The sequence below is a fragment of the Nelumbo lutea genome, chromosome 1 (genome assembly GCF_056320005.1).
Source record: "Nelumbo lutea isolate HS-2025 chromosome 1, American lotus-T2T, whole genome shotgun sequence".
NCBI lineage: Eukaryota > Viridiplantae > Streptophyta > Magnoliopsida > Proteales > Nelumbonaceae > Nelumbo > Nelumbo lutea.
Genome location: NC_142684.1, coordinates 73,833,774 through 73,858,501, shown reverse-complemented (window position 1 = coordinate 73,858,501; position 24,728 = coordinate 73,833,774). Strand labels below are relative to the sequence as shown.

The 24,728-nt window shown below is 36.2% G+C and overlaps 1 protein-coding gene across 3 annotated transcripts; it reads right to left on the bottom strand.

The window, feature by feature from the left end:
• Positions 1-1,251: 1,251 nt before the first annotated feature.
• LOC148875355 (putative phosphoinositide phosphatase SAC9) lies at positions 1,252-23,417 on the bottom strand. 3 transcript variants are annotated; one of them, XM_088965314.1, is made up of 15 exons: positions 23,268-23,417; positions 21,974-22,056; positions 21,791-21,862; positions 18,497-19,092; positions 17,622-17,754; positions 15,130-16,343; positions 13,746-13,853; positions 13,449-13,619; positions 10,553-10,795; positions 5,984-6,439; positions 4,970-5,809; positions 4,385-4,582; positions 2,772-3,227; positions 2,416-2,649; positions 1,252-1,706 (listed from the first exon to the last, which is right to left on the bottom strand). In XM_088965314.1, the coding sequence occupies exons 3-15, from the start codon at positions 21,801-21,803 to the stop codon at positions 1,425-1,427; spliced, it is 4,944 nt and encodes a 1,647-aa protein (XP_088821440.1). In that variant the 5' UTR covers positions 21,804-21,862; positions 21,974-22,056; positions 23,268-23,417; the 3' UTR covers positions 1,252-1,424. The 3 variants fall into 3 exon arrangements, with proteins under 3 accessions (XP_088821440.1, XP_088821441.1, XP_088821442.1); XM_088965315.1 differs by lacking the exon at positions 23,268-23,417 and adding an exon at positions 22,648-22,743; XM_088965316.1 differs by lacking the exons at positions 18,497-19,092; positions 21,791-21,862; positions 21,974-22,056; positions 23,268-23,417 and adding an exon at positions 17,847-17,954.
• Between the last annotated feature and the right edge of the window lie 1,311 nt (positions 23,418-24,728).

Sequence of the window (24,728 nt, the reverse complement as noted above, 5' to 3'; positions counted from 1 at the left end):
AAAGTGCCTAAATCTCAAGCCCTAGTTAAATAAAACTATTCCCAGATGAGAACTCAGTGTCCAACATATATATATATATATATTGAATCTTAGATGAATGTAAGATCCGATCCATTTGCAGCCCTATCCAACGTTATTGACCAAAATCATGATCAGTACTCAGTAGTTTAGGCTAATCATGCTTTTTCCACTGGTTATCAAAAACAAAACAAAACTGGTTCTAATACTGAAATCAGTGTCATACGAAACATGTACAACCACCACAAATTAAGGTGAATCAGCAAAGTGGGGCCAATCTAACATGATTCCATTTGGGTGGTTGTGATAAACCATCAAGGAAGTGCTCTTTTCAAGTTAGGTTTGGTTAAATCCCAAAACATGTTGCCACGCGTAATTTATGAAAGCTTGCTAAGCTGCCAGCTGACTAGAAAGCCATCATCTAACCTCAATACAGAGAGACGAGCGGCCGATTGTGTCTTTTGAGTAATCAAGCATAATTGGATAAAATAAAAGACTCGATACAGATTACAGAGTTTGTCTGAACCCTCCACCCCTTCTATTTGCACAAAGCCCCTGTTTGTCTGCCACTGCCCTTGAACATAATCTGTAAGTAATTCGTCTCCCTGGTTCTGCAGCAGTTTTGCCAGGATGTTAAATACAAATATATATCTAGTGTTATTCGTTATTAGTAAATTATCGACTGATGGTGATTCGATTGATAAAATCTTTGGCTGGTCGTATCATTGCCACCAAGATAAATGAATAAATAACTGTTGCTGGCAAATTTAGACCCACTTCGATTTCCCTATCAAAAAATAAATTCTGTGACGCTTAATTGTATGATACCGAAAAGCTTTCACCAATCAAAACCCACCGTCAATTTGATGAATGCCACTTCATTGATCGCCACTTCTAAGACACAAGTTGATTGCTATCAGCTTTCTAGGTACCATGCCTTTATCGTATCATTGTCGAATTCGCTATTTTGATCGAATATATTTAACTGGTGACAAAATCCACTAGTTCCTGATCATCCGATTTAACTTTGCGGGTTCGGATCAGGGTCTTGTGGGTGGAGATATGGGAAGAGAGTGTGGGTGGGAGATATGGAGTGTAACTTTGGCGGTTGTGTTGTAGAGAAAAAACAAACAAAAAAAAAAGTTAAAAACAGAAAACATCGACGGTTGCGTATAGATATTTTTTTCTAATAAAAACAGAGAGGAAACAAACCACCTGACGAGGTCAGTCCGCTAGCAAGAGGAATCAATATTCAATCTTTCCCGTAAACAACAACAATAAATATACATAAAAATTGTCACAAAGCTCATCTTACAACAAAATTTAATCATAAAACGACCAGCCATCTCCATGCCCAGAATCCTCTTCATATGTTACAAGTAACAACATACAATGAAAAATGATATTCAAACAGCAGAAAGGCTGGCAAACTTCCCAAGATCGTAAGGATCAGCATAGTAATATAACTTGATCCTATTTGACAAAGACAATCCTGTTGCTAATGGTAGACCTCGGAAATCCGAATCATCTTGCTCTGCTAAATCATCTACAAAAGCAGAAACATCTCCAAGAAGTTTGAAGGTGATTCTACGCGCCTGTATCTGTCTTGGGAAATCGAAATACATAGCTGTCCCAGCTCGAGCTTCTGGCAACCGGTATTCTCCAACAGTAACTAAATTGTTAGGTTCCTGCAAAATTATTGGTCATAGCTTCAACCTTATTATTTCTTTTCTTCATTGATACCAATTAAGCCAATGACACTGGACTAGTGATGTGTTATAAATAAGACATGTTCTAGATTGAAGCAATTAAATTGCAGTTCATGCACGAGATTCAAGGATGTGTCTAGACAGTTTCTGATGTAGGGCATGAAATAGCTCATTCTTTTTAAGCCATATCTGGGCATCCGACCACTAAACAAGCAGTTAAAATGAAGATAACCTAACAATTGTTGCTTTTTACAGCCATACAAGTACAAATTTTCATGAATGCTTTGTACCATCAAAAAATGAACCTTAAATCCGATGAGCTGCATTGCATTATGACATGATTTTACAGAACACCTAAAATATGCAGATATGTTGGTGACGGGAATCACTATTTTTGGACTTAACTTTTTAATTATTCTTAGAATTAATTTGGTAGAAGTTAGTTTCTGTAAGTGGTTTGACCATCATAATTAATGTGAAACTTGTATTATGTCATACGAGTCTTGTCTTTAAGTTCTTTTAACAGGTCTAGTCAGCTTCCAAGTCTTCCTACATGATGTTGCCTTTAGTTCTCATAAATGCTTTTTCCTTACAAATTCATGTACAAGTTGCGGGTAGACTAGTTACAATAGTTATGCCAATTCTGATAATGCAATAGTAGCATAGATAAAGCAGATTCATTAACTACCTGGAGAGCAGATACTTGAATAAACAAGACTGCTGGAGAGAGACACCTGTCTTCTAAACAGGTTAAGGAGGTATCCCAGGCACACACATCCAAAGAAGAAGGTGAATGGGTAATACGAGGCTTTATCACATTGAAGGCATCAAGACGAAATCCAGCCAGTGGAGGTGATGCAGGTGATAAATACTGGTCCAAGACTAAATCATTGCCAAACAGTCTTTCAGCCTCAATTGGAACCTTGAAAGACAAGACAAAAAAAAAAAAAAAAAACACAAGTGATGAATTAAGATGCTACTCAGCAGAAAATAACTGGAAAAGAAAACTGGATGTATAAGATTACTGAGTTAGAAATATCATACCTTAAATCGACTCAATTGTGGAGCTCTCTCCAACCAGGATTTCAAATTTATCTTGTCAAACCCTTGTGATGCAAGCCCCAGATCTTTCCTTACAGGACTTCCAACTACTAAAAGCCTTTTGGCATGAAGACATGGATTGCTTTCAACTGTACTACCTCCAAAAGAGGCACGATGGCTAAATGCAAAAGGGTTTTCATCTAGAGAAAGAAGATCAAACCCTTTTTCTAAATTAACAGAACTTGAACCAGGCCGCCTAAGACATAGAGATATCCAAATGATACGGCATCTTATTGAATTCTTGAAGGTGAATTTCACATGCCTTGGAATATTTCCATCTCTACCTGATCTTTCTGGCCCATAAATTTCAGAGGAAGATGAGATCAGGGATTGGATGTCCCATTTTCCTACGCATGACCTTTCTTCCTTATTTATCTTATTGCTGGCCCATATTTGTACCTGTAAACAATGATGGAAGGCATATCAAAGACAGGCATATAGGTAGTAGAAAACACAGTGCAGAATAAGGAGGAAAAAATAAATTGTTACATTTGAGAGGGGGGGGGAAGGGTAAGGTACAACTAAGCGTAGAATAGAACCAATGTTCTCAGACTCAGAGAAGACAAAACCATTTTGGTCACTCAGTTATGGGTCAAATGGTCCAACCATATAGTTCAGACATTTGACTTGCTCAAATAAAAAATACAAGAAAAAGAACAAGAAAAAATAGCAAATAGTTCCAGATTATCCTTTAAAGCTATTTGGTATCAAAATAAACTCAAAACAATAAATTTTATAGGTTTAGACAGGTATTAATACACATATTTTAGGTAGATTTGACCAAGTCAACATTCTAAGAATCAGCAGTCCATAACCATTTTGGCTGGCTAGTTCCCAGTCCAAACGTCCAGTCTGGTCCAAGTCTGACAATGCTGGTAGAAAAAGAAAAAAGCAATAATATAAAACAGGGACAAATACCTGCTTCTGCACAAAAGAGTATCAATTAAAATAAAACTAATGGTTATAGCCCCCCGTCTTGGAAAAAATAGCGTAACTATTTAAAAGGGTTCCAACCTATCATGCATGCATATAGATATACATTACCTGCACAGGAAGAGGCTATTTAGGAAGAGACTTTATTTAAACCTTAAAGTACTTACATCACTCAAGAGATCTTAGAAACAGCTTTTAATAAAACTTAAATGAGAATTAAGATGAATACTTTCAACAGGGAAGCTTAGATCGTGTTTGATAACTGCTAAATTAGATACTGAAAGCACAAACAAACAGCTTAAATCCATGGGCATTTAATATGGAATCTTTTCTAATTCCACTTTCAGCACCCATTTCAGCTATTATCCAACACAACCTTGATAATAAAATGTTAAAAATAGGGGGAAACCAGATTGCCTGGAGAATGTTCTGCTAGTTGATGCAAGATATCAATAGCTGGGATGAAGGGACTTTCATATTTTGCATATTTCATAAATAGATACATATCATAACACATAAAAGGAACAGAAATTACAATGTCAACATGAAAAAAAAAGCATTCCCAATATTCATTTTGATCAAACAAATGATGGCACAAAGTGGAAATGTAGTTCAGTACTCACAGTAGGCGAGTCTGTTGTTGAATAGCCACATTGACTAACAAGTAAGATCACCCCAGAGACATCAGAAAGACTGCCAAGAACAATGGCAAATTCAACAGACGAAGTATTGGCAGGAGCTCTCCAATATGCATGCTGTGGTCCAGAATCAAGTGGAGCTAGCAATGACAAGGATGGCACTGAGCCTACTGCCGTTTCAACCTATGATAACATGCAATCTAGTAAGATATCAATACAAATACAGTAAAAACCACAAAAACTTTGCATTACAACCAACTTCTGATGTTCATCACTATACGACAAGTACTGATTATTTTAGTTGAATATTGGTTTCTTGATCCTTAGCCTTGATCCAAGTCTTCAACCCTAAATATGCTATAGATTTCACCGAATAGTTCATGTTAATTCTCTTGGTTAATAAAATATCTATATGGCAATAGTAAGTGCTTAGTAGCCAAAAAGCCATGGATAATAACAAAAAAAATCTATGTTATGAACATATGTTTCTGATTATGCAGTGAAAATGAAACAGTTCAGGCTTATAATCAAAAATAAATAGTGAAAGTAAAGGCATCATCCGGACTTTACCGAATGCAAAAGGCTGGCAGATGGAAATTCAGCAAGTGATTCCTCTCCGTTAAGTAGTTTCTTTATGATATCAACAGCTTGTTGACCATCAGACATTCTGTTTCTTTCAATAAGATGATCCATTGAGGTAAGCCCCATCACCTCATTCATAGCTTTATATGCTGCACTATCTGCACGAGCACTTCTCCATGAGCTAACCAAGACCCTGACATAATCCAAGATCAATGCATCAAGCACAATGTCACTGCAGCATGATTTACAGATAACTCCATCCAGTATGGTAGAACGGTTTGTGGAGACACCATCTGTTTGGCTACCATGGCTAGACCCACTCCTATTTGACAAGCCATTAAAGCCTGATACTTCCCTTGAGTTGTAGCTTGAAAGCAGGAGAGCTCCTCTTCCAGCACAGCACACTTTACACACCTTTCTTTCACATTGAGAACATAACAAAGTGGATGGCAATACTCCTCCATGGGAAACCATAGAAGGCGCATATGCAGCAGGATGGTTTACAGCGCGAACCTCACAAATTGCACCAGAACAAGTTTCTCCAATTCTAGTAATATTCCAGAAATCTATAGAGTTATCATCAAGAGTCTCAAGACCAATTGCAGCAGTAACTTTGTCCTCTAGTGCAGCCTGCCCCAGCAGTGCAATGTTGTTTGCAACTCTGCATAATCGAGATATGTAAGAATCATCAAGTAATCCATTTGGATTTATGGTAGCAGGATCAATGCCAACTGATAATAAAACTCTATCCCTGTCAGCAGCAGAAATATTTGAACGCAAGCGTTCAATTTCAAGTTGCATGGCTTCCATGAAGTCTAGCTTCCTTTCCTGAAGAGCATAATTTAAGAAGGTAGTAATAGTTAGCTGAAATTGCATCATATTTTATGTTTAAAGTGAAAGTTTATACATGAAAATGTGGAAAATAAAACTTCACTCAAATAAACTACTAACTGCTCGAGTTATCAAAAAATGAATCTGAAGAAACAATGATAGCTACAATACCATATTCAGACCAGTCAGGGCTTTCAAGCAATTTATGTAATGTTGGGTGGCACTGTGATCTGGACCTCCTCCATCTTTTGGTGAAGAGAATTTAGAATCTGCTTCTGGACCATGGTATTTAGTAACAGCATCATCTAAGAAATCAAGCAACTCACCCCCCACAGAACTAACATTTTTTGTCTGTGGTTGAGCAATGGAATCGGGAAGCATGGCATCACCAGTCAAGAGGTCCACCCAGATGCCAGAGGTGGCATTTGGTTGTGTTGATGGAACATTTCCATTGGCTAATGATGCACCAACAAATGGGTTGGTATCAGAACCACAAAGAAAAGGATTGGTCTCCTGGGATTTGTTATTGGTCTCCTGAAACTTGTCAAGGAGCTTGCAGAATTTTTCACCACACCCTTCCATTGAAAGTATACCCTTCCAAGGAAGAGAAACTCCAAGTACCTCTATCTGTAACAAGATTAACTAAATAAATTATCATAAAACAATTACAACTAGAGGAAGAAAAATAACATTAGAGAATACAAGGAGAGATTTTATCAAGTCAATTGCAAATCAACAGTAGCAGTTGAGCAAAAAAATAAAGAAATGTATAAAGAGTAGAAGTCAACCCTTTCATGGACTTAAAACAACAATTCCTGACGAGCTTTTTTTTTTTTTTTGAAGAAGAAGAAGAAGAAGTATTGAATTGTATTAGAAGTAAAAACCAAATACATCAGCCCATGTACAATGAAAGCTTGTACATTGGGAATATACAAAAAAATATTAAAAAAAAAAAAAAAAAAAAACTGAGAAGTCAGTGAAAAAAAGGTCCAGCTTGCAAAAAAGATAAAAGATGGACACCATTGAAAGCCCTTTGTACACTTAACCAAGAACACAAAAGCCAATAATTGTGTTACTAACTGAAGCTAAATCAGAACAGTTGTAAAAAATTTGGCAGTTTCTTTCCTTCCAAAATAGCCCACAAGATGGCACTTGGAAAAATCCTCCAAAGCAGCTTGCCCCTAGCATGAAAACCCTTGATAGTCCACCTTTGCAGAAGCTGAAGGACTGATTCAGGCAGGCAGGAACGAACATCAAAGCAAGACCAAGCCATTTCCCACAGCTGATGAGAAAAATTACAGTGGATAAAAAGGTGACTGGAGGATTCAGGGACCTCATTACAAAAAGGGCATAAGATACTAGGAAGATGCATCCCCCTTCTGAGCAGCTGATCTGATGTTAGGCATTTACCAAGACCAAACCAGGAAGGCAATTTTCGAGGGGAGCATGGGAATTCCAGATCAAAGCCCAAAGGAAATCACTGTCCTAGACACAAGGTTGTTGTAGAAGGACTGAGATGAAAACTTAAATCACTATCCTCTCTAGACATAATGTATGGTTACATTATCTTACAAACCATAGCATATTACATCAGAACATTTTATGAGCCATGGCTATTCTTTCATTCTTAACAGTCCTAATCTCCACTCAAAAGCAAAAAATAAATAAAGAAATAGCATCCTTAGAAGAAAACAAAAACTAAATAAAAATTGAGGACAAATTTAAATGAAGAAAGAATGTTACATTTATGTTACTATGTGAAAAGACAATTCAAAGGCCAATATTATCATCACCAGTAAAAGCATAATTATCCCAATAACATGCAGTCAGCAATTTAAAAGACCATCTACAGTACCTTAGATAGTTCGGTCACATGCAAAAAAGACCATCTACAGTACCTGTAAGAAGAAGTGATTTGTTGCAAGTTGAAGAGGCTAGAAGGGCTAGGGGCAGACTAAAAAGGAAGTGAGTTCAAGTAGTAAGAAATGACTCAAGCACTCATTATTTAACAATGGAAATGACACTGAACAGAATGGTAGCAGGATTTACATTGAGAAGAAACTTTCTGTAAAATCTGGGTCAAATTCAATCCAATACTAACAACAAATAGTAACAGAAAATACATCTTTATCAATAATAACAGAACATTGAAGTACACTTTTGCCATGAAAAAACAGAGTTGAGGGATCTGAAAAAGATAAGAAAGAACTTGGAGCAGAACAAGTTGATTATACAGAAAAAAGTTTATTTCAGCCAAATAAAAATTATAATAAGGTTAACAAAAATACTTCAGAATGTAGGGGTTCCCTTTGGCATGCAATATCCCATTCATATATTTGTCACATCCATCATCATCCAGATCTTGTTCAACTTTCAAAGCCGAACCTCATGGACCCACTACATAAATCCCATGTAGCTATTCCATTCTACCCAGGGCCAAAACCTGCAGTAGGTATATCCTCGAATCTTTGTACTCAATGTCTTGACAATGCAAAAAACAAAACTACGGTTTCAATCTATGAAGGCTCAATTTTATAGTTCACTATTACAAGCTTCTTTGCATATTCCCTTTGTTAAAGGGAAACATTCTCTGGGACATATATATGCCTTGAATAGAAAATCATGTGGTTTGGATATGGTGCGAGAGGTTTTTGATAGAAATATAGATCATAGGTCTGTGGTAAAAATTATTAATTTTGGTCGTAGTAATTCTACTTGGGTTTTAAATTGTCTTGGTTACTTCTAAGTTGTGTTCCTCTATGAAGGCTCAATTTCATAGTTTGCTATTATAATCTTCTTTATATATTCCCTTTGTTACAGGGAAACATCCTCTGGGACATATATATGCCTTGAGTAGACATCATGTGGTTTTGGATATGATGCAAGAGGTTTATGGTAGAAATATAGATAATAGGTCTGTGGTAAAAATTATTAATTTTGGTTATAGTAATTCTACTTGGTTTTAATTGTCTTGCTTACTTCTATGTTGTGTTACTTGAGTGCTTGTTTTTAATCTTCTAGCAGATGAGTTTTAGGTAATGAGAAGTTGATCAACAATCTATCTCTTCTTTTTTGGAACTGCTGTTTAGGTGTGCTCGAGGCAGTGTGTGATCCTCTTCATGATGTTATGAAGTTACTTCTTCACTGGATACCACAATGAGTGGGACATTGGGGGAATAACCTACAAGAGAAACAGAACTGTCAAAAACAACTTCATCCCTCTTCCATTCATCCATGAAGACCTCTTGTTCATGATAACCTCTTGGCTTCAGCACAGGAGGAATTAAGGGCTCTCAGGAATATAGTATTTTGTTTCAGATAGGGAAGGAAACATAATTGGTCGTGTTGCAGTCTCATAAGCAAGGAAGATTCTAAAAGAGCATAGGCTATGCCCATTTTTGTTTACCTTAGGGGTATGATCTCAGGGTTCTTTACCACAATCAGATTATGACTGCCTCCTGAGAGGTCCTTGGATGTTTCCCTAACAGTTTAATGAGGTTATATAGATTTTCCAGTTCTTGTTCTTGTGTCTCTAGATTGGTTCTTACTTCTTAGGGAGGTTGAACATTTTTTACATGTCTTAGGGAAGTTTTACTCCAAAGCTGACGTCTGAGAAAGAATGCATTGTTAGTCCTCTTTTATTGAGCACTACTCGACCCCATTCACCATCAGCCATGGACATCAGAAAAGCCAATATGTGCCTTACCACCCAACTCTGGTGGATGTCAATGTGCAAAGTTCATCAAAACTCTAACATAACTCTTCAAACCTTCATGTATCAAAGGGTGATAATAAGATATATCGCTTCTTCCATCTCATACCCTCAACCCCTTCCAGCAAACAAAATAACCACCATGGATCTAGAGGTATATTGTCAGACCTGAACTGGACCATCTGATCATACAGACAGAACCAGGAACCAGAAGCCAAAAAGGTTTTTTGATTGCACAGTTCTTAGAAATGTTTACTTGATCTTGGTCAAGCTTACCCCATTTACATATGTAAACATGTCTGGTGTTATACCCTCTAATATTTATTGTTTTAAACTTATTATGATGTAAAATAGCTTTAAAAATAATGTAGAATCTACATTATTTTTAATGTTTTAAATTTTTTTATTTTTTCACATTTTTATCTGAATGAGTCAAACAGTTGAACTGGACTGTAGAATTTTATTTGAATGAGTCAAACAGTTGTAGGATAACTATCGCATTGTGGCTTCACTTCTGACCTTTAGCCTTGCACCTAGGTGTTTCTAGGCTTATTGTTGAAAGTTCTTTCTCCATTCTTACTTTGTGTAATGGTAAAACCTCAGGCTGGCAAGCTTCAAAAGACGGGTTCAAGTCTGAGAGTGGTCACTTCATACCATCCCAAGACCCCAGATAGCGTAGACCAACATTAGGTAATGGCCTTTTACTCTCACAAGGCCATGCTTTTTATTTTTCCTCTAATAAACAACAAATTACTGATGGAAGGGAGGCAGAAATAAACATGTACACGCTCATGCATGCACACACATAAACACACAGAAAGAAAGAGAACAAAGTTATCACACCCAAAAGCAAAGAAGAGGGATCAACCTAAAAATGCTTTCTCATCTAAAATAGAAGATTTTCTTTATTTTGGAGAAGGAAAATAGAAGAACATATCATAAGAAACTAATACAGTTAAATTCAGGAGATATTTAACAATTGGAAAAGATAATAAACACAATTAGCATTTCAAAAAGAAGGTTTGTACCTCACCAAGAGTTATAGGGGTTTTTCCAGGAACAGCAGGATAGAATGTAAGAGCAACAATTCGAGTAAGGAAGTCTATTTCTCCCTCTAGTTCCTCAAAATCATACAATGATAAAAGACTAGATGAATCTTGAGCATTAAGCCGTGCACCTGCTCCAGTCACAGCCATATCCTCTGAACTAACTGCACCTGCTAAAGGTATTATAAGGTTTGTCCCATTTGAACATTGTGGTATAGAAGCTCCCTGCATATGGAAAGGAATTAAATATTAACAATTAATAAAAACATAAGAACTGATAAATTTGTAGCCTCATTGGGTATATCAAGGGCCAATATAAAAAAGTAGAATTCCAATGACAAAGGTAGCACAACTAAAACAACTTTTTTTTTTTGAAAAAAAAAGTAAGGTAATTTTATTTCTGGAAAAATAACATACAAATCAGAGAGGAACCAGAAACAGTCCTCTGAACTAGATCTACCGATCAAAGATCCCACAAATTAACTGAGTTTAGCATCAGAAACATGTTCTCAGGCATAGATGATAACCAAGAAGCTATCCTAGCAACAATACAATGGATCAACATATCAGAACTCCTGTTTTCATTTCTAAATGCTCTACTGATCACTGCTGCTGGAATAGTCCTCCAAATGTATTTGCCTTTTTAAGATAAGCCCGGAAGGCACCAGTTATGTAAAAGTTCCTTTACTGAGCCCGGCATAACCCAGCAAATGCCCACAGCATGTAAGAAATGGAACCATATCCTCCAAGCAACCATCCAATGAATGCATAGGTGGTCAATGGACTCCTTAGCAAGCCCACAAATTCCACAGCTCAGATCCTCTAAAATGATTCCCCTTTTAGCCAGGTTACTTCTTGTTAGGCATTTCCCCAATGCTGAAGCCCAGACTAAGAAGTTGATTTTGGAGGGAGATGAGAGACTTGTTTAAAAGGAAACTCAGACTCCCTTCTAACAGACCCTCAAAAAAAGATTTAACCGGAAACTTTCTATCAGCCTTCCATTTCCATGTCCATTGATCACTTGACTGGGGGTCAAAAGAGAAAGTGTTTAGGCTGTTAAGAAGATTCATTAAGACAACTATAGAAGTAAATAGTAAGAAAAAGGTTAGAAAGAGAGTTTTCTATATACAACAAGTGCCTATTTTTATGCTTTTTTCTGCTAAAATAACCATCTTTGCATCCTAAGTGATGAAGGATCAGGTAGGGTTCTTACTAATTTAAAGAATAGATGATGGGCTTTATGGGGTGAAGGAAGAGATTTGGGTGATCTAGGATGAAGAATAAGGGTAGAGAAACAAGTAGACAGCTTGCTGTAACTTTTGCTGTTAGGATAAACAACAAAGAGAAAGATCACTCATAAGAAAAAATAGGTGAGAGAAAAAAGATTAAAAAAAATCCTGGCAACAACAAGAATTCACTAAACCAAACTTTATCTCTTCAAACTAATTCTTTTTCCACTCCAATTACAATGACTATTTATAGACCCAACTTAAGAACTCAGATGTCCCTTTACAGACTCCAACTTGGACCAGGAAACTGACACAAGCCAACTTATAGTTTCTTTAAAACTAAGACAATCCACAAGTATAAAGACAAATAAGGACTCTAACTCCTAAACAACTCTAATAGCACTTTCCTAATCCTACTAAAACTAGCTCAATTTAAAGACATCAGAAATTACTAAAAATAGTAAACCGCAACTTTACTAGGGGCCTTTTGGCAAGTCTTTTTTTGAAAGATCTTCTGGAAGCTCTGATAGTCAAAAGACAATGTGAGCTTTTGCATCAAGATCTTAGCAGCTTGAAGACCGTTTGGTTAAGGCACGTCTTTCCACGCAAAGACGAGTTGAAAAAAAAGCAAAAGCTCCATTTGGAGCTTCCTGAAAATAGCCTGAAATGGGCTTCCCGTGTCTTCTCAGGGCTGTGGCTTTTGACAGCTAGATCTTTTCCCAACCAAACAAAAAAAGACCAAAATGTGGGCTGTCGGGCTTCTAAAAAGCTGACAGCCTGCACAAAAAGATGCGCCAAACGGGGCCTAAAAAAAGTAACTATGAAAATTGCTATTAATAGTAAGTCTGAACGCTACCACAAATAGTAATTTTGCAATAGCAATGAAGTTCTAAAAAATATAATTCCATTCTTATGACATATTCAACTAGAAATTGGTGTAAGAATGGAAAAAAATAATTTGTTTCTCCATGGATCCTTTCCTTGCTTCAATATCTGCATCACTAAGCATATGTGAAAGAACATTAAATCTTATAACCACTCACCTTTAGCCAATACATTATCTATGCAGATGCCAACCCCATATAGTTGGGACAAGGCTTAGATGATGACATTATCTATGATCAAAGACCTTTACCTTTTCCATTTGCCCATCTAGTATAATGGACCAGAACCTTTACCAAGTTGGCAACTCCCACCAAAAACCAAGTTCTTCAAGATTCAATTGAGGCATTCCATGGATTTGTGCAGAGAAATTGCACTTTTTGTTGGATTGGACATTCAATTTGATAGAATCGTGTAACTTGAATTGATAGACTTTTTTGGGTGGGTGGGGATCTACTTTGGGAGATACCAATGCTTGCATAAATCATGCACCAACATGACAAATCCCATCATACATCACTGCAGTGGGTTGGCCCATTCGGGTTAGTGACAACAAGGTAGGTCAACACCCAAAGAAGTGTTGCATTAGTTCTCTTCATGCTCTGGATTGAGTAGATAAGCTCTTTGTCAAACAATAAAACAAATTCCAGGTTCAAGAATGCAGATGTGCAAGTCTCTTCTAATTAAATTACTTATCCAAAAAAAAGAAAGTCCATTCCAATTAAAAAGTTCAGTAAAGCAAGACATATGGAAGTAATAATACAGACCTCGAGAACAAGTTTAAGACCATCTAGGTTGCGTCCTGTTCTGACATCAACAGTTGCTGGAAAAGTTGTATCATCTGCACCATGTGAAACTGTGAGAAGAAGCTGACAAACATGGCAAGGCTCACTGAGGTAAATGAAAAGCTCAACAACATCTGCAGCCTGGGGACAAATCTGTGAAAATGAACAACAGAAACATTTAAATAAGCAGAAATTATAAGTTAACAACAATAACAGAATTTAATTCCTGTAACTTGATGGATTATTTTGCCCTTTCAAATGCAGATCAGAGTTGCATACCCATATTAGGTCTTTTCTCTTAAAACTCAGAAGATCAGCTTCACCATTGGAACTTGGGCATATATTCACCACTGGTTTCAGAAAGCAAGCAGATGGTCGGGATAAAACCTGTCCCAATCAGCATTGAGTTGTTAATTAGTACCAATCTGCAGTCTGTAAAATGAAAAAGCACTTGAAAAGAAAACTCTGAGGTGCTGAGATAAAAGTATTTCTTAAGTTCATCCAATAATATAACAAAAGCTGTAAATTTCATTAATGAATGAAGCCATAACAGGCAATATCTAGAAAGGAACAATTCAAGTCAGAATCTTGTCCTCAAATTTACCAAAATTTATTACATTAGTTACTTTCATAAGAAAGTTCTGTTATTAGCTATTACAGCCAATAGCTGAGATTTTTAAGAACCTAGAGCACAAAGTTAATATGCCTTGCAAATTGAGTTTCAGGCCACATACAAGTGCTCTTTTCTTCTAAGAAAAGGTAAAGTATATTTCATCAAAAAAGGGGAATTCACAATAATTTATAGCAATATGAAACCCACACATCTAGCTTCAAATAGAATTTTTAATTGAAAAAAGAAAAGGCAGATACTGGGAGAAAGAAAAAGAAGTTCTTACACTACAGTCTAGGAATTCACTTCAATATGTTTTTCCTTTTCCTTTTGTAAATTTGGAATTAAAAAAAAAAAACTTCTTTCCTTTTCATGTGTCCTTTCCATGTATTAATGTAATATTTTTATTACCAATAAAAAGAAAAGGGTACTCCTGAATGTGACCGGGTCTAAACATAACCTCAACTTTAGATTAGTCCAATTTGTCACAATAAAAGGCATCAAACAAGCCATGTTTTCTGAGCCAATTGGAATAGGAAATTCATTGAAGGCTGAGACTCTAGCAGCTTTGGAAGGGATTCAAAGAGATAAGGATTTGCGCATAAACAAGCTGATCATAGAAGGAGACTTTGAGACTGTAGTGAACTGGTTAAAAGAAGACAACTCAAGATTATGGAGCTACAGCAATGAGAAGAGGAAATACAAATGATTGACCAAAGACATGAAAGTAGAAATGCACGTGGATAAAGAGAAGTGCAAACTCTTTTGCAGAAGGCTTAGCTAGACAAGGGGTAAATAGGAGTTCTGTTTTTTGGCCTCAATTGTAATTGTTTTTTGTATTTTGGGTGTTTAGTGGCAGTTGTGGAGAGAGTTAAGATATTTTAGCTCCCTTTCTATGTATTTCCGTTCCTCAATCAATTAGTGAAATCACTGTTATTGATCAAAAATAAAATAAAAGGCATCAAACAAAAAACGTACACATATTGCAAAGCCACTTAAAAGTCATCTGCAATACATATTTCCACAAGATACCAATGAAAAAAAAATGCATACTCTCAAAGGATGAAGTGAAACCGAAGGGAGATGTTTGAAGAGTCTCATTCCAAGAAACATTTCCAATTGCTTCTGTCGGGAGCTATCCACAAGCACATTTTTGTACCTTCTCTGCAGGGTGATCTTCATATTCTGTGCAGCAGAGAACTGTTTAAACTTGCCAGGTTCATCAGTAAAGATACTGAGAATTTGGCTATGCATAGCTTTAGAACCAGTATATAGTGTTGCATGAATATCACCAGCAAGCAGAAAAAGGTCAGCAAGCTGAGAAATTGGTGATAATATTGTTGATCTCTTGAACTCTTCAAAAGTCATGTCAAATCTCTTCCAAGGTTTATCCGGACATGGATGCACCCAGGTTGTGGTCCTAGTGTTGTGATCAATGTAATATGTTTTTCCTGTCACTGCATCAGAACGTTTTTCCCAGCCCGGTGGCAAAGGAGCATTATATCCACCGTAATTATATACCGATGGAAAACCAAGCATGACATCAGTGTCAAGTAATAGCCCTAGCCGTCTACATTGCTCTACAAAAACTTGAAGTGACCCAAAATAACTAGCAGCATTTGTTCTATCCAAAGAATCTGCACAGTTAAAACGTATCACCCCATTTTGGTGTGATCTTAAGCAAAAAACACCCTCAAAATCTTCATTGTAGACAAGTTCTCCTTGACAGTCTTTGAGTTGCTGACGTGAACGCAGGTAATCACCTTCACAAATGCCTACAGTTATCGTAGGTTGTTTCAGGAGTTTCCAGAGCCCTTCAATTGTTTGCTGTTCACCTTTCAGTTTTACGCTTGCATGCCAATCATAATTTATTAAATGAATCCGAGTATATGGAAGTTTCCCAGTTGATCTGACATGATTTAAGGATTCTTCAAAATGCTGTACTAAGATGGATTCAGACTTCCCTTCACCATTTCTAAGTAAGTTGACACATAAAATAGGAACCAAAGAACTCTTCTTCTGATTAACTCCAGGAGTTGCAGCTGAATTACAACCACCATATCTCTTACTTAATCGCTGGTAGTATTGCAAACTTCCCTTATAAGGATTATCTGAAACATAAATTTCTGCCTCTGCAGCAGTGATCTTCAGCTCTGCACCCCACCATATTGGTATGGTGCCTCGTCGCCAAATATACACATTGAAAGGAATACTTTGACCAGTCTTCATAGGAACCCACACAACTTGCTCACACTCTACTTCATTTCCTGCCAATCCACATTTTTAATGAGCTCAAAGGAATCACATCGTACCAATAACTCCGTTTTTATAGTTGGCATGCTAAATAGCATAAACATATTTGCATTAATAATGAAAATGCAAGTATCTGGAGTATAGAAATGTATGAGTACAAAATTGAAATTACATTATCTAAACAATGTATTTGAAATGAAAAAAAAAAAAGAGAATATGAATACGTGACAAATACTCTGAATTTGAAAAATAAAATGCATTTTTTTTTATTTTTACTTGCATATTAATCTAGGGTGTTCACCAGAAGTGATGCACTAACAGAGACCTCGCTGCAGAGGGAAAAAAAAAAAAAAAAGCAAAACTAAGGTATTACAATCCCTAAAAGCAATGAAGCAATGCAGCATCCAGTTGTAATGGCAGGTTAACAGGGATTCTCACATCGTTAAAGAGGAGTTTGGGCAATGAACATATTCCATTAGGAATCAACTAATCACATAAAATGTGGGAACTTCAACAGGAAAGAGAACAGAGCTAAAAGCTGATTGATACTCTGAGAGGGGTGCTAAGACAATATATTGATTCATGATCCCATGCATCATTCTTCAGAAACTATTCTGCAGCAAAAATAGAGATTTCTTTATGTCAACCAGTTAGACACCTCGCAGAGCCAACCAACCCTTTCGCATGCAAAGAAATGGGTTGACTTTTACAGCCATGGAAACTGTCTGATTGGGAAGTTCACCATGGAAGGCATTGCCTTGATCTGATAACAAGTTACCTCCAGGACTTGAAAATTACTAATGGTGAGACTTTGGTGGGTATATTAGATCTTCAACAAATGGTTCTCTATTTCACTTTGGAACATGGTATCATTCAAACCTATATAGATACACCTATGAACTCCTTTCCTATCACTGCTGTTTCCAATGAAGTTTGTCCTTGATTACAGCAGCAATGGGAGGGGTCCTCAAAGTTGACAGTTCAACTCCTCCTTGTTCAAGGCTTCGTGTAGCAAGGTTTTGTATTAAAGTGAATATAGACAAATAGCTACTACCTAGAACCTGGATTGGGATAGGCAGAAGACTTTTGGCAGCTATAAGGCATTAAAAAAAGGATTATGTTCAGTGTTTTGCAATTATACTGTACATGCTTTGATTTTTTTTTCTCTTATTTGTTACAGGATGCCTCTTTCCATGATGTTTTATATCTTCTTCCTCTAGCAAAACCAAATGAAAGCCTCTAATTGTGTTGGAAGGATAAAATGATTTTTTATGGTGAAGATGAAATTTCACCTGTGCCAAAACATGAATTCAACCCTCTAGCCAAGTATCGAGTACCAGGATGCAGTCTGCTGCGGCGAGCTATGAGAGCAACCATTCCTTCTTGCTGACCTGAGCTTCCAAATACTCGACATTCTGCGAACCCCTAGAAATAGATGTCAATAGAAGTTAACATTGTGAACAAGCTAGATTGAACCTGTGATATGATACTTGGATACCTGTACAAGGGCACCTTACCATGTTGGATACTTCAATTTTTTATTTGAACTCTATATCTAATACCATGTCCTACCATGGCGAGGCATATACAGGTAACATAGGTTTGAACATAATCAGAGGTGGTATTTTAGAGCAATCCAGATATATGCATCAATTACAGCAGGTAGATCAATGTCAATATTGGTTGCGCAGGTTCACAGAAAACTGAAACAAAACGCAATGGATAAAAACGAGAATAAAACAAGTACAGAGAAGTATGCATTGATCTCCTACACAGTTAAGTCTTAATAAGAATCAAGAGAAGTGCTATCAACTCCCTTACTAGTAATGTAAGAGTATCTTAAAGCATCCAGGGTAGGTTGCAAAACAAAAGAACATGCAGCCCACTAAATCCATATAGACTTTTAAAATAACAGTGGAGAGATTGAAAGGAAAATCTTAAGAAGGAATTAAAAATAGGATGAGATGGTGAGAGTATGTTTTTGTGTGTGTCTTTAGAGAGTGAGAGCGAAAGTATGTTCTAATGGCAAGCATCATATACTAAATAAAACACTTAACTAACACTTCAAAAGAGATAATGTTAGAAGCCTTAATAAATTCAGAAAGAAGTGGATGAATTAACATTTAAAATTAATCATCAAATCAGTACACCAAGTATGAAGAAGAACCTGCAAAAGAACTACACAGTGTTGTGCCAGCCCAATTTCTTTGAAAGGCATTGAAAACCATCCGTTCCAAACAAATTCATCATCTGGCTTCTGCAATGGCATGCGGCTTGGAAAAGGTCGAGTTATATCCCTTGTTTCACAGAAATAGTGCTTCCCATCAATCTCAAGCTCAGCCAATTCTTGGATGTTCTTTAGTTCCCCTTTACCCTGGGGTTGAGGATTTTGAAGTGGGATCTTGATCCATTGGCTCTCAGTCACAGTATATACACATCCTCCACCAGGAAAATTTGGTATGCTGGCAGTCAATTTTGTTGCAACTAAAAGTAACCCAAAGCTCCCTAGGGACGAATAACCCAGTATTGCTCTAGCATAAATTTTACTCTTACAAAGCCACTTTGATCCAATTGTAATGCAGTTCAAAGCTTCGTCTTCAGAACTGAAAATATCAACTCCTATCTTCCCATTGTAACAAAGTAATCCAGTTGTGGGATCAATATAAATCACCTGGGTGTCACTCCTTGTGGACAAGCTGACAACTATATATACTTCACCAGTATCAAGTATAGCAACAACAACAGAGGTATCCCTCAAACTAACTGCAATAAACACCAAAAACATGCATGAACTGGACAAGCATTTAATATTGTAAAAGAACCAGCCATATTAATGCAACAAAGAAGAAAGAACAATAACAGAACAATAACAGAACAATAAAGGTCAAGTATCACTTGCATATATATGCAAACCATGGAGCATACACTTCAAGTTGGATTTTTAACCTAACAAAATGGAGAATTTTATTAAAGCAAACAATTACTAATACAGATACACCCCCTTGTAGTTTAAATATAAAAGGAGATTATCCCATGCCACCAGGGTGTATTTGAAAGACACCCCCCTCCAGGAGAAGGTGATTATCTGTCATGGAATTTCATAACTTGATACATCACAAGTTGTCTACTATATTTTTTTATCCGTACATAATTTGTCTACTATAGAATCTCACAATATACTATTTCAGTGCACCAACATATTTATCTCTGAAACAACAAGTCTTATACAATCTCAACAATCACCAAACAATCACCAAAAGGGAGTCCCCTTAAACCCAGATGGTTATATTTAAACTTCACATTGTGTCACATGTAAGTAACTGAAAATAAAAAATAAAAAATGAAGCAAAGGTACTACCATATCTAAAATATCTATGAGATCAAGATTCAAAGAATTGATATAATAAAGAGTATCAGGTAATTTAAAGAAACATATCAGGGTGTGCATTGTAAATGCATGAATAGTGGAAAAAATTAAGATACTCATGGATACACTAGGGAAACTTGCATAAATCCCAAAAATACATTGATTATACTAAACCTAAGGCTCAAATGACTGCAAATAAGGTATGAAGACATAAGAAACACGTATTTTAATAGTTTGTGTGAAGTGCACTTCGGAAATGATGTAAAATGGTAGTAGAATTAAAAGATACATATCATCTAAGACTTGCTCCAACTAAATGGGATCAGTTACATGAATCCTTTGCCATTCTGTTCTGTTCAGTGCCATATTCATTGTATGTGTGTATCATGTATGCATGCTAATATCAATATAACTAGTATTTAAAAAATACTAATTTTAAAGATCAATAAAGGTTGATTAAATGTTATAAAATTTAAAACCCATGTAACTTTGAGTTTTAGCAAGTTGTGATGATGTGGTGCACAATTGTAAGATACTTGCCTTTTGCACAATGCAAAGTTGGGTTAAAATCTTGGCAATATTATAACATTTAATTTTTAATGCTGGTTTAAATTTAATAATAGAAGGGAGTTAATTTGAATTTAAAATTTAAATAAGTAGTTGAAGGATTTGAGGAGTTAATGACTTAATATAGGATCAAGGATTTAAGGTATTATAAATCAAGAGCTAAGAGCATTAATGTTAATAGCAGTATTAATGCAGGATTTAAGGGAGCATTAATGGGCAATATGTATTGGTATTCATTCGTACAGACCAATACTCAATCTGTATTGGCCAATACAGACCAATACCAAACTGAAACTATGTCATACCTGTGGATATGGGTGATATGGCACCAAAACTGGGCCATTCCACCAGTGCAATGTGCAGATAACCCTAAAAAACACTATGTATAGGACCATATCGGCCTATATGTATCAATAACCTTGTATGAGATAATAAGATAGGTTAAGATATCTTATTGTCTAATATGTATTGATACTCTAAACCTTGTATGAGATGCATATCGGTTGATACATATCGATACTCTAATCCTTGTATGAGATTTGTGTCAACCAATACTTATCAATACTCTAAACTCATTACTTATGAGATTGCTTCATGCATGGGAGTGAGAGGATGGAGAAGGTGGGACCCCATTTTTGGTCATCTTAAACTTTGTTCCTCAAGGGACTGAAGAGCCTTAAATTCTATTTTCTTTTACCCTATTTTACATTATTTTCCATGTAAGCTCCAAAACTAATTAGGTTCACGGCTTGGAAACCATAGTTTAAATTTTGGAAACATAAATTTGCAAGGTTATTGCAACATCATTGTTTTTTCCAACCCCAAAGTTCACATTTGCTTTTCACAGTTCTCACTCCCTATGATATGAATTTACAGATCTTTCGTATTTTATCCCTCCAAAATGTGGATTTATGGACTGGTATCAAGAGATTCACTCCACCCCCAACAGGTATCAAGAGCACTAAGGTCCTAATTCCCAATTAATCACATAATAAGCCTTCATTTGAATTTGACTATAAACTGAAACATCTGTGCAAAGCACTTACTATCAATAATGACAGCTCTTTGGTCAAAAAAAGGCCCCCAAATTATGTAATCTGGATTATTAGGATGTGGTACTATCCAAAAATTGGCCAAATTTCAGACCATTTTTGACTTGGCATATGTCCATAAGAGTTTGGGTTGCTAAATTAGTGACATTTGGAGCTATGGCACATGCAGAGGGTGGTCCCTTTAGGGACCGTCTGAAATAATGAGCATGTGTGCTGCATTTATTGTATGAACAACTTTTTCAAATTCCCCCTATTAATATTTATAATCTATAATTTATATAACACACATATAAAAAGGAGTCATTAGGGTTATTGGGTTTTGTCTGTGTGTGTGTGTGTATCTGTGAGAGAGAGGAGGGGGATGTTTTCTTCACACACCTCAGAAACTCACCCACTTGTCAAAACTAAACCAAGTTTTTTATACCACTTAAAAATCAAGTCTAATTCCACAATGAAAAGCAATTAGAAAGGATACCTTGTGCTTCCATATGTGTCACAGCCAATCACTCCTACAATTTTGTGGAGGCTTAATGTTGGCAATTCCGAACTAGAAAGGAACAGAGAAATACCAAAAATTTGATGAAATAAATTAAATAAATAATGGGAATTTCAAGAATATAAAATGGTTAAACAAATAAAAGGTGTAAGTGAGGCTCACTTGACTAGTTCACCCAAAATTTCTCTTGGGTTGGAAGAGATGATTCAAGAAGCAGCGACCATGCACGCCTCAAAGCTCTCTACCTGAAAGGCAAAACAAATCTCACTTCATACTCATATATACCATCATCATTAATCCTTTCAGAAGATTCCTCAAGTTGCATATCTTTTTTCTTTTTTTCATTTTCAAAATCCTTCCATTGTCTGAGAAACAACAAGATATAACAGGAAGGCTGACAAGCAAAAATAATGGTTGAAATTTTATTTGATGCACAGAATCATGGAGAAAAAAAGAACAATATAACTTTGACGTATGCAGAACATTGAAAAATAAATATTAAAAACCATTCAATCTATCACCAATGCTTCATTAGACATTAGTAACAAAGAGAAAATAAAATATGTTAATAAAAGAGCAAAAGGAAGATACAAAGACTTTTGACCCCTCGAAGAAAAATGTGGGTGCAAAATACCAAAAAAAAATATATCTGTCATAATAATGAACCTGAAAAGAACCTGCCCCTCAAGATACCATTTCTAGCAAGCCTTGGCAACTAAAGATAGCAGATCTAGAATTTAGTTTAAGAAGACATCCAATTTCAAAGGTCAAGAATCCAGCCTATCTGGAAAGGTGACTCAATCTCTAGGACCAAAAAAAGGAACTTCACATCCAACCTTAAAACATCTCTGTCTTCCTACACCTCAACGGCTCAAAACCAAATGGTAGGCAGAAGTCCGATCCCTTGGAGAAGTGACTGCTCTAACAAAGTCTCCAACACCCACTTAAAAAACTAGAGAAACTCGGCTTGTTCAGTTAAAAAAAGGAAAGAAAGAAAGAAGGAAAATTACTCAATTCTGATAAGAGAAAAAGAATGCCTTGGCGAATCAACTATATAGAGGCAAGCTGAACCATTCGTATTTCACCATTCCATTCTACGGAGGTGAACCACCAAACAATAGGAGCATAAAGTCTCACCGGACACCGGCAAAGTTTGTAAAGAGTAAAGACAACATATCTCTGAAGGCCACTAGTTTCACAAAGCAACTGTCGAATTATTGGACAGATACGGTGTTTCGGATGTTTAGTTACTCCAGTTAACCAAACTAGACGACATGACCATTGAACAACTTGTCGTTCGAAAGAGAACGGAATAAAGTGTGCAAAACTTAATTTCACAAAAACGCAGTGAACTGGCGTGATTTAATTGTTCGACGGCAACCAGAATCAGGATCAAAATCGAGTGCGGAACAAACCAAAAAGGAACTGATTGTATGGAAATTGACAAAGGTCATACCTGGCTGGCGATATGGAAATTTTGGATATTCTGACTGACGATTATATCATGTAATCAGAAAGGAGAGAAAACGAAGAAGCCGATAGATGATTGTTCGGTAGTAGTTTCTGGACGATTGGAGCTCTCAGCTCCTCGGATCTTTGCCGTGGCGGTTAAGATGAACTTTGGGCTGTATTTATGTTTTTTTTTTTATTTTGCATTGTATTTATTTATTTTCTTTCCCCTTTTTTAAAATAGTATCATTAAACAGAAGACAAGAACAATACAAACAGCGTGATTGGCTGATTGGCATCAAGTTCGCTGTCTAAGGAAGGAAGAAAGAAGTAACAGAATAGAAAAGATAAAAACAACACACCAAAGTAAATTAAGAGATTGAATTAGCTGAACTCAATAGCTGTTCAGCAGGCTGTGGAATCAATTATAAGACTCCACATCGATCATAAAATATATAGGACCTACAATCATTCAACTCAGTGTGGCTCCCATGTATTCTATCACTGTGGCACGTTAGTACTGATCCCACAGCCTGCTACACTGCTAAAGTAATAGTAAGACTGCCATCATGCAAAGGACTTTAAGATTTCCATTAACCTTGATGAACCTGAAAGAAGTGCTATCAAAAAAATGAGGAAATTGGATGTGCTAAAACATGGTATTTCTCTTGGAGTGGGTTGTTTTTAAAGCCCCGTTTGTAGGAATGGCAATTTCTATCCTATTCCGTGGATACTCATTTGGATGGAGCTTTTTTGTTGAAGAAAGGGACCTTTGGCGTGGGATGGGTTTTGAGATTCTACAACATGTACCAGTAGTATTAGGTTAAGCCCAATCCTTCCTGACCCGTATATCATAGAAAATCATATGAATTTTATGTATCAAGTGTTGAATTTTATAGTATTTTGAATTTTATGTGAATGATAATTGATAATTTATGTGTTTTTTTACATGTCTTAATCAAATAATTTTGTTGTTTATTCGTGTTATTTTACTTATTTATTACTTATATATAACAATAAATCATAGAAAATTAGATGCGGGTTCAAAACCCAACCCACCCTACCCTTGAATGAAATGAGGGTAGTGTGAATGAGGGTTTTGTGTTCTCATGTTCGAAGAGGGTTTGGGTTCTCAAAATCCAACCTATTACATGTTTAGGGGAAGGTACAGATTAGGTGGTAGGTAAGGTCTAGAATTTATAAAGCCCTCCTTGAACCTGCCTAGTTGCCATCTCTATCCATTCGTGTTCATTTGCCTGGGTAAATATGTTTACCTATGCTTCACTTGCCTAGGTAAGTAAGATTCCAATGCCCTTGTGCAATACACATTACCCAAGTAAAAAAGATAGTAAGTAACTTACTCACCTTACAAAAGGGTATTAGGTACTTGGGTAATTTATACTTTGTGATATCTTATCTTACAATGGAACACAATATAGCAACATATAAACACAAAGATTGTAGTCAA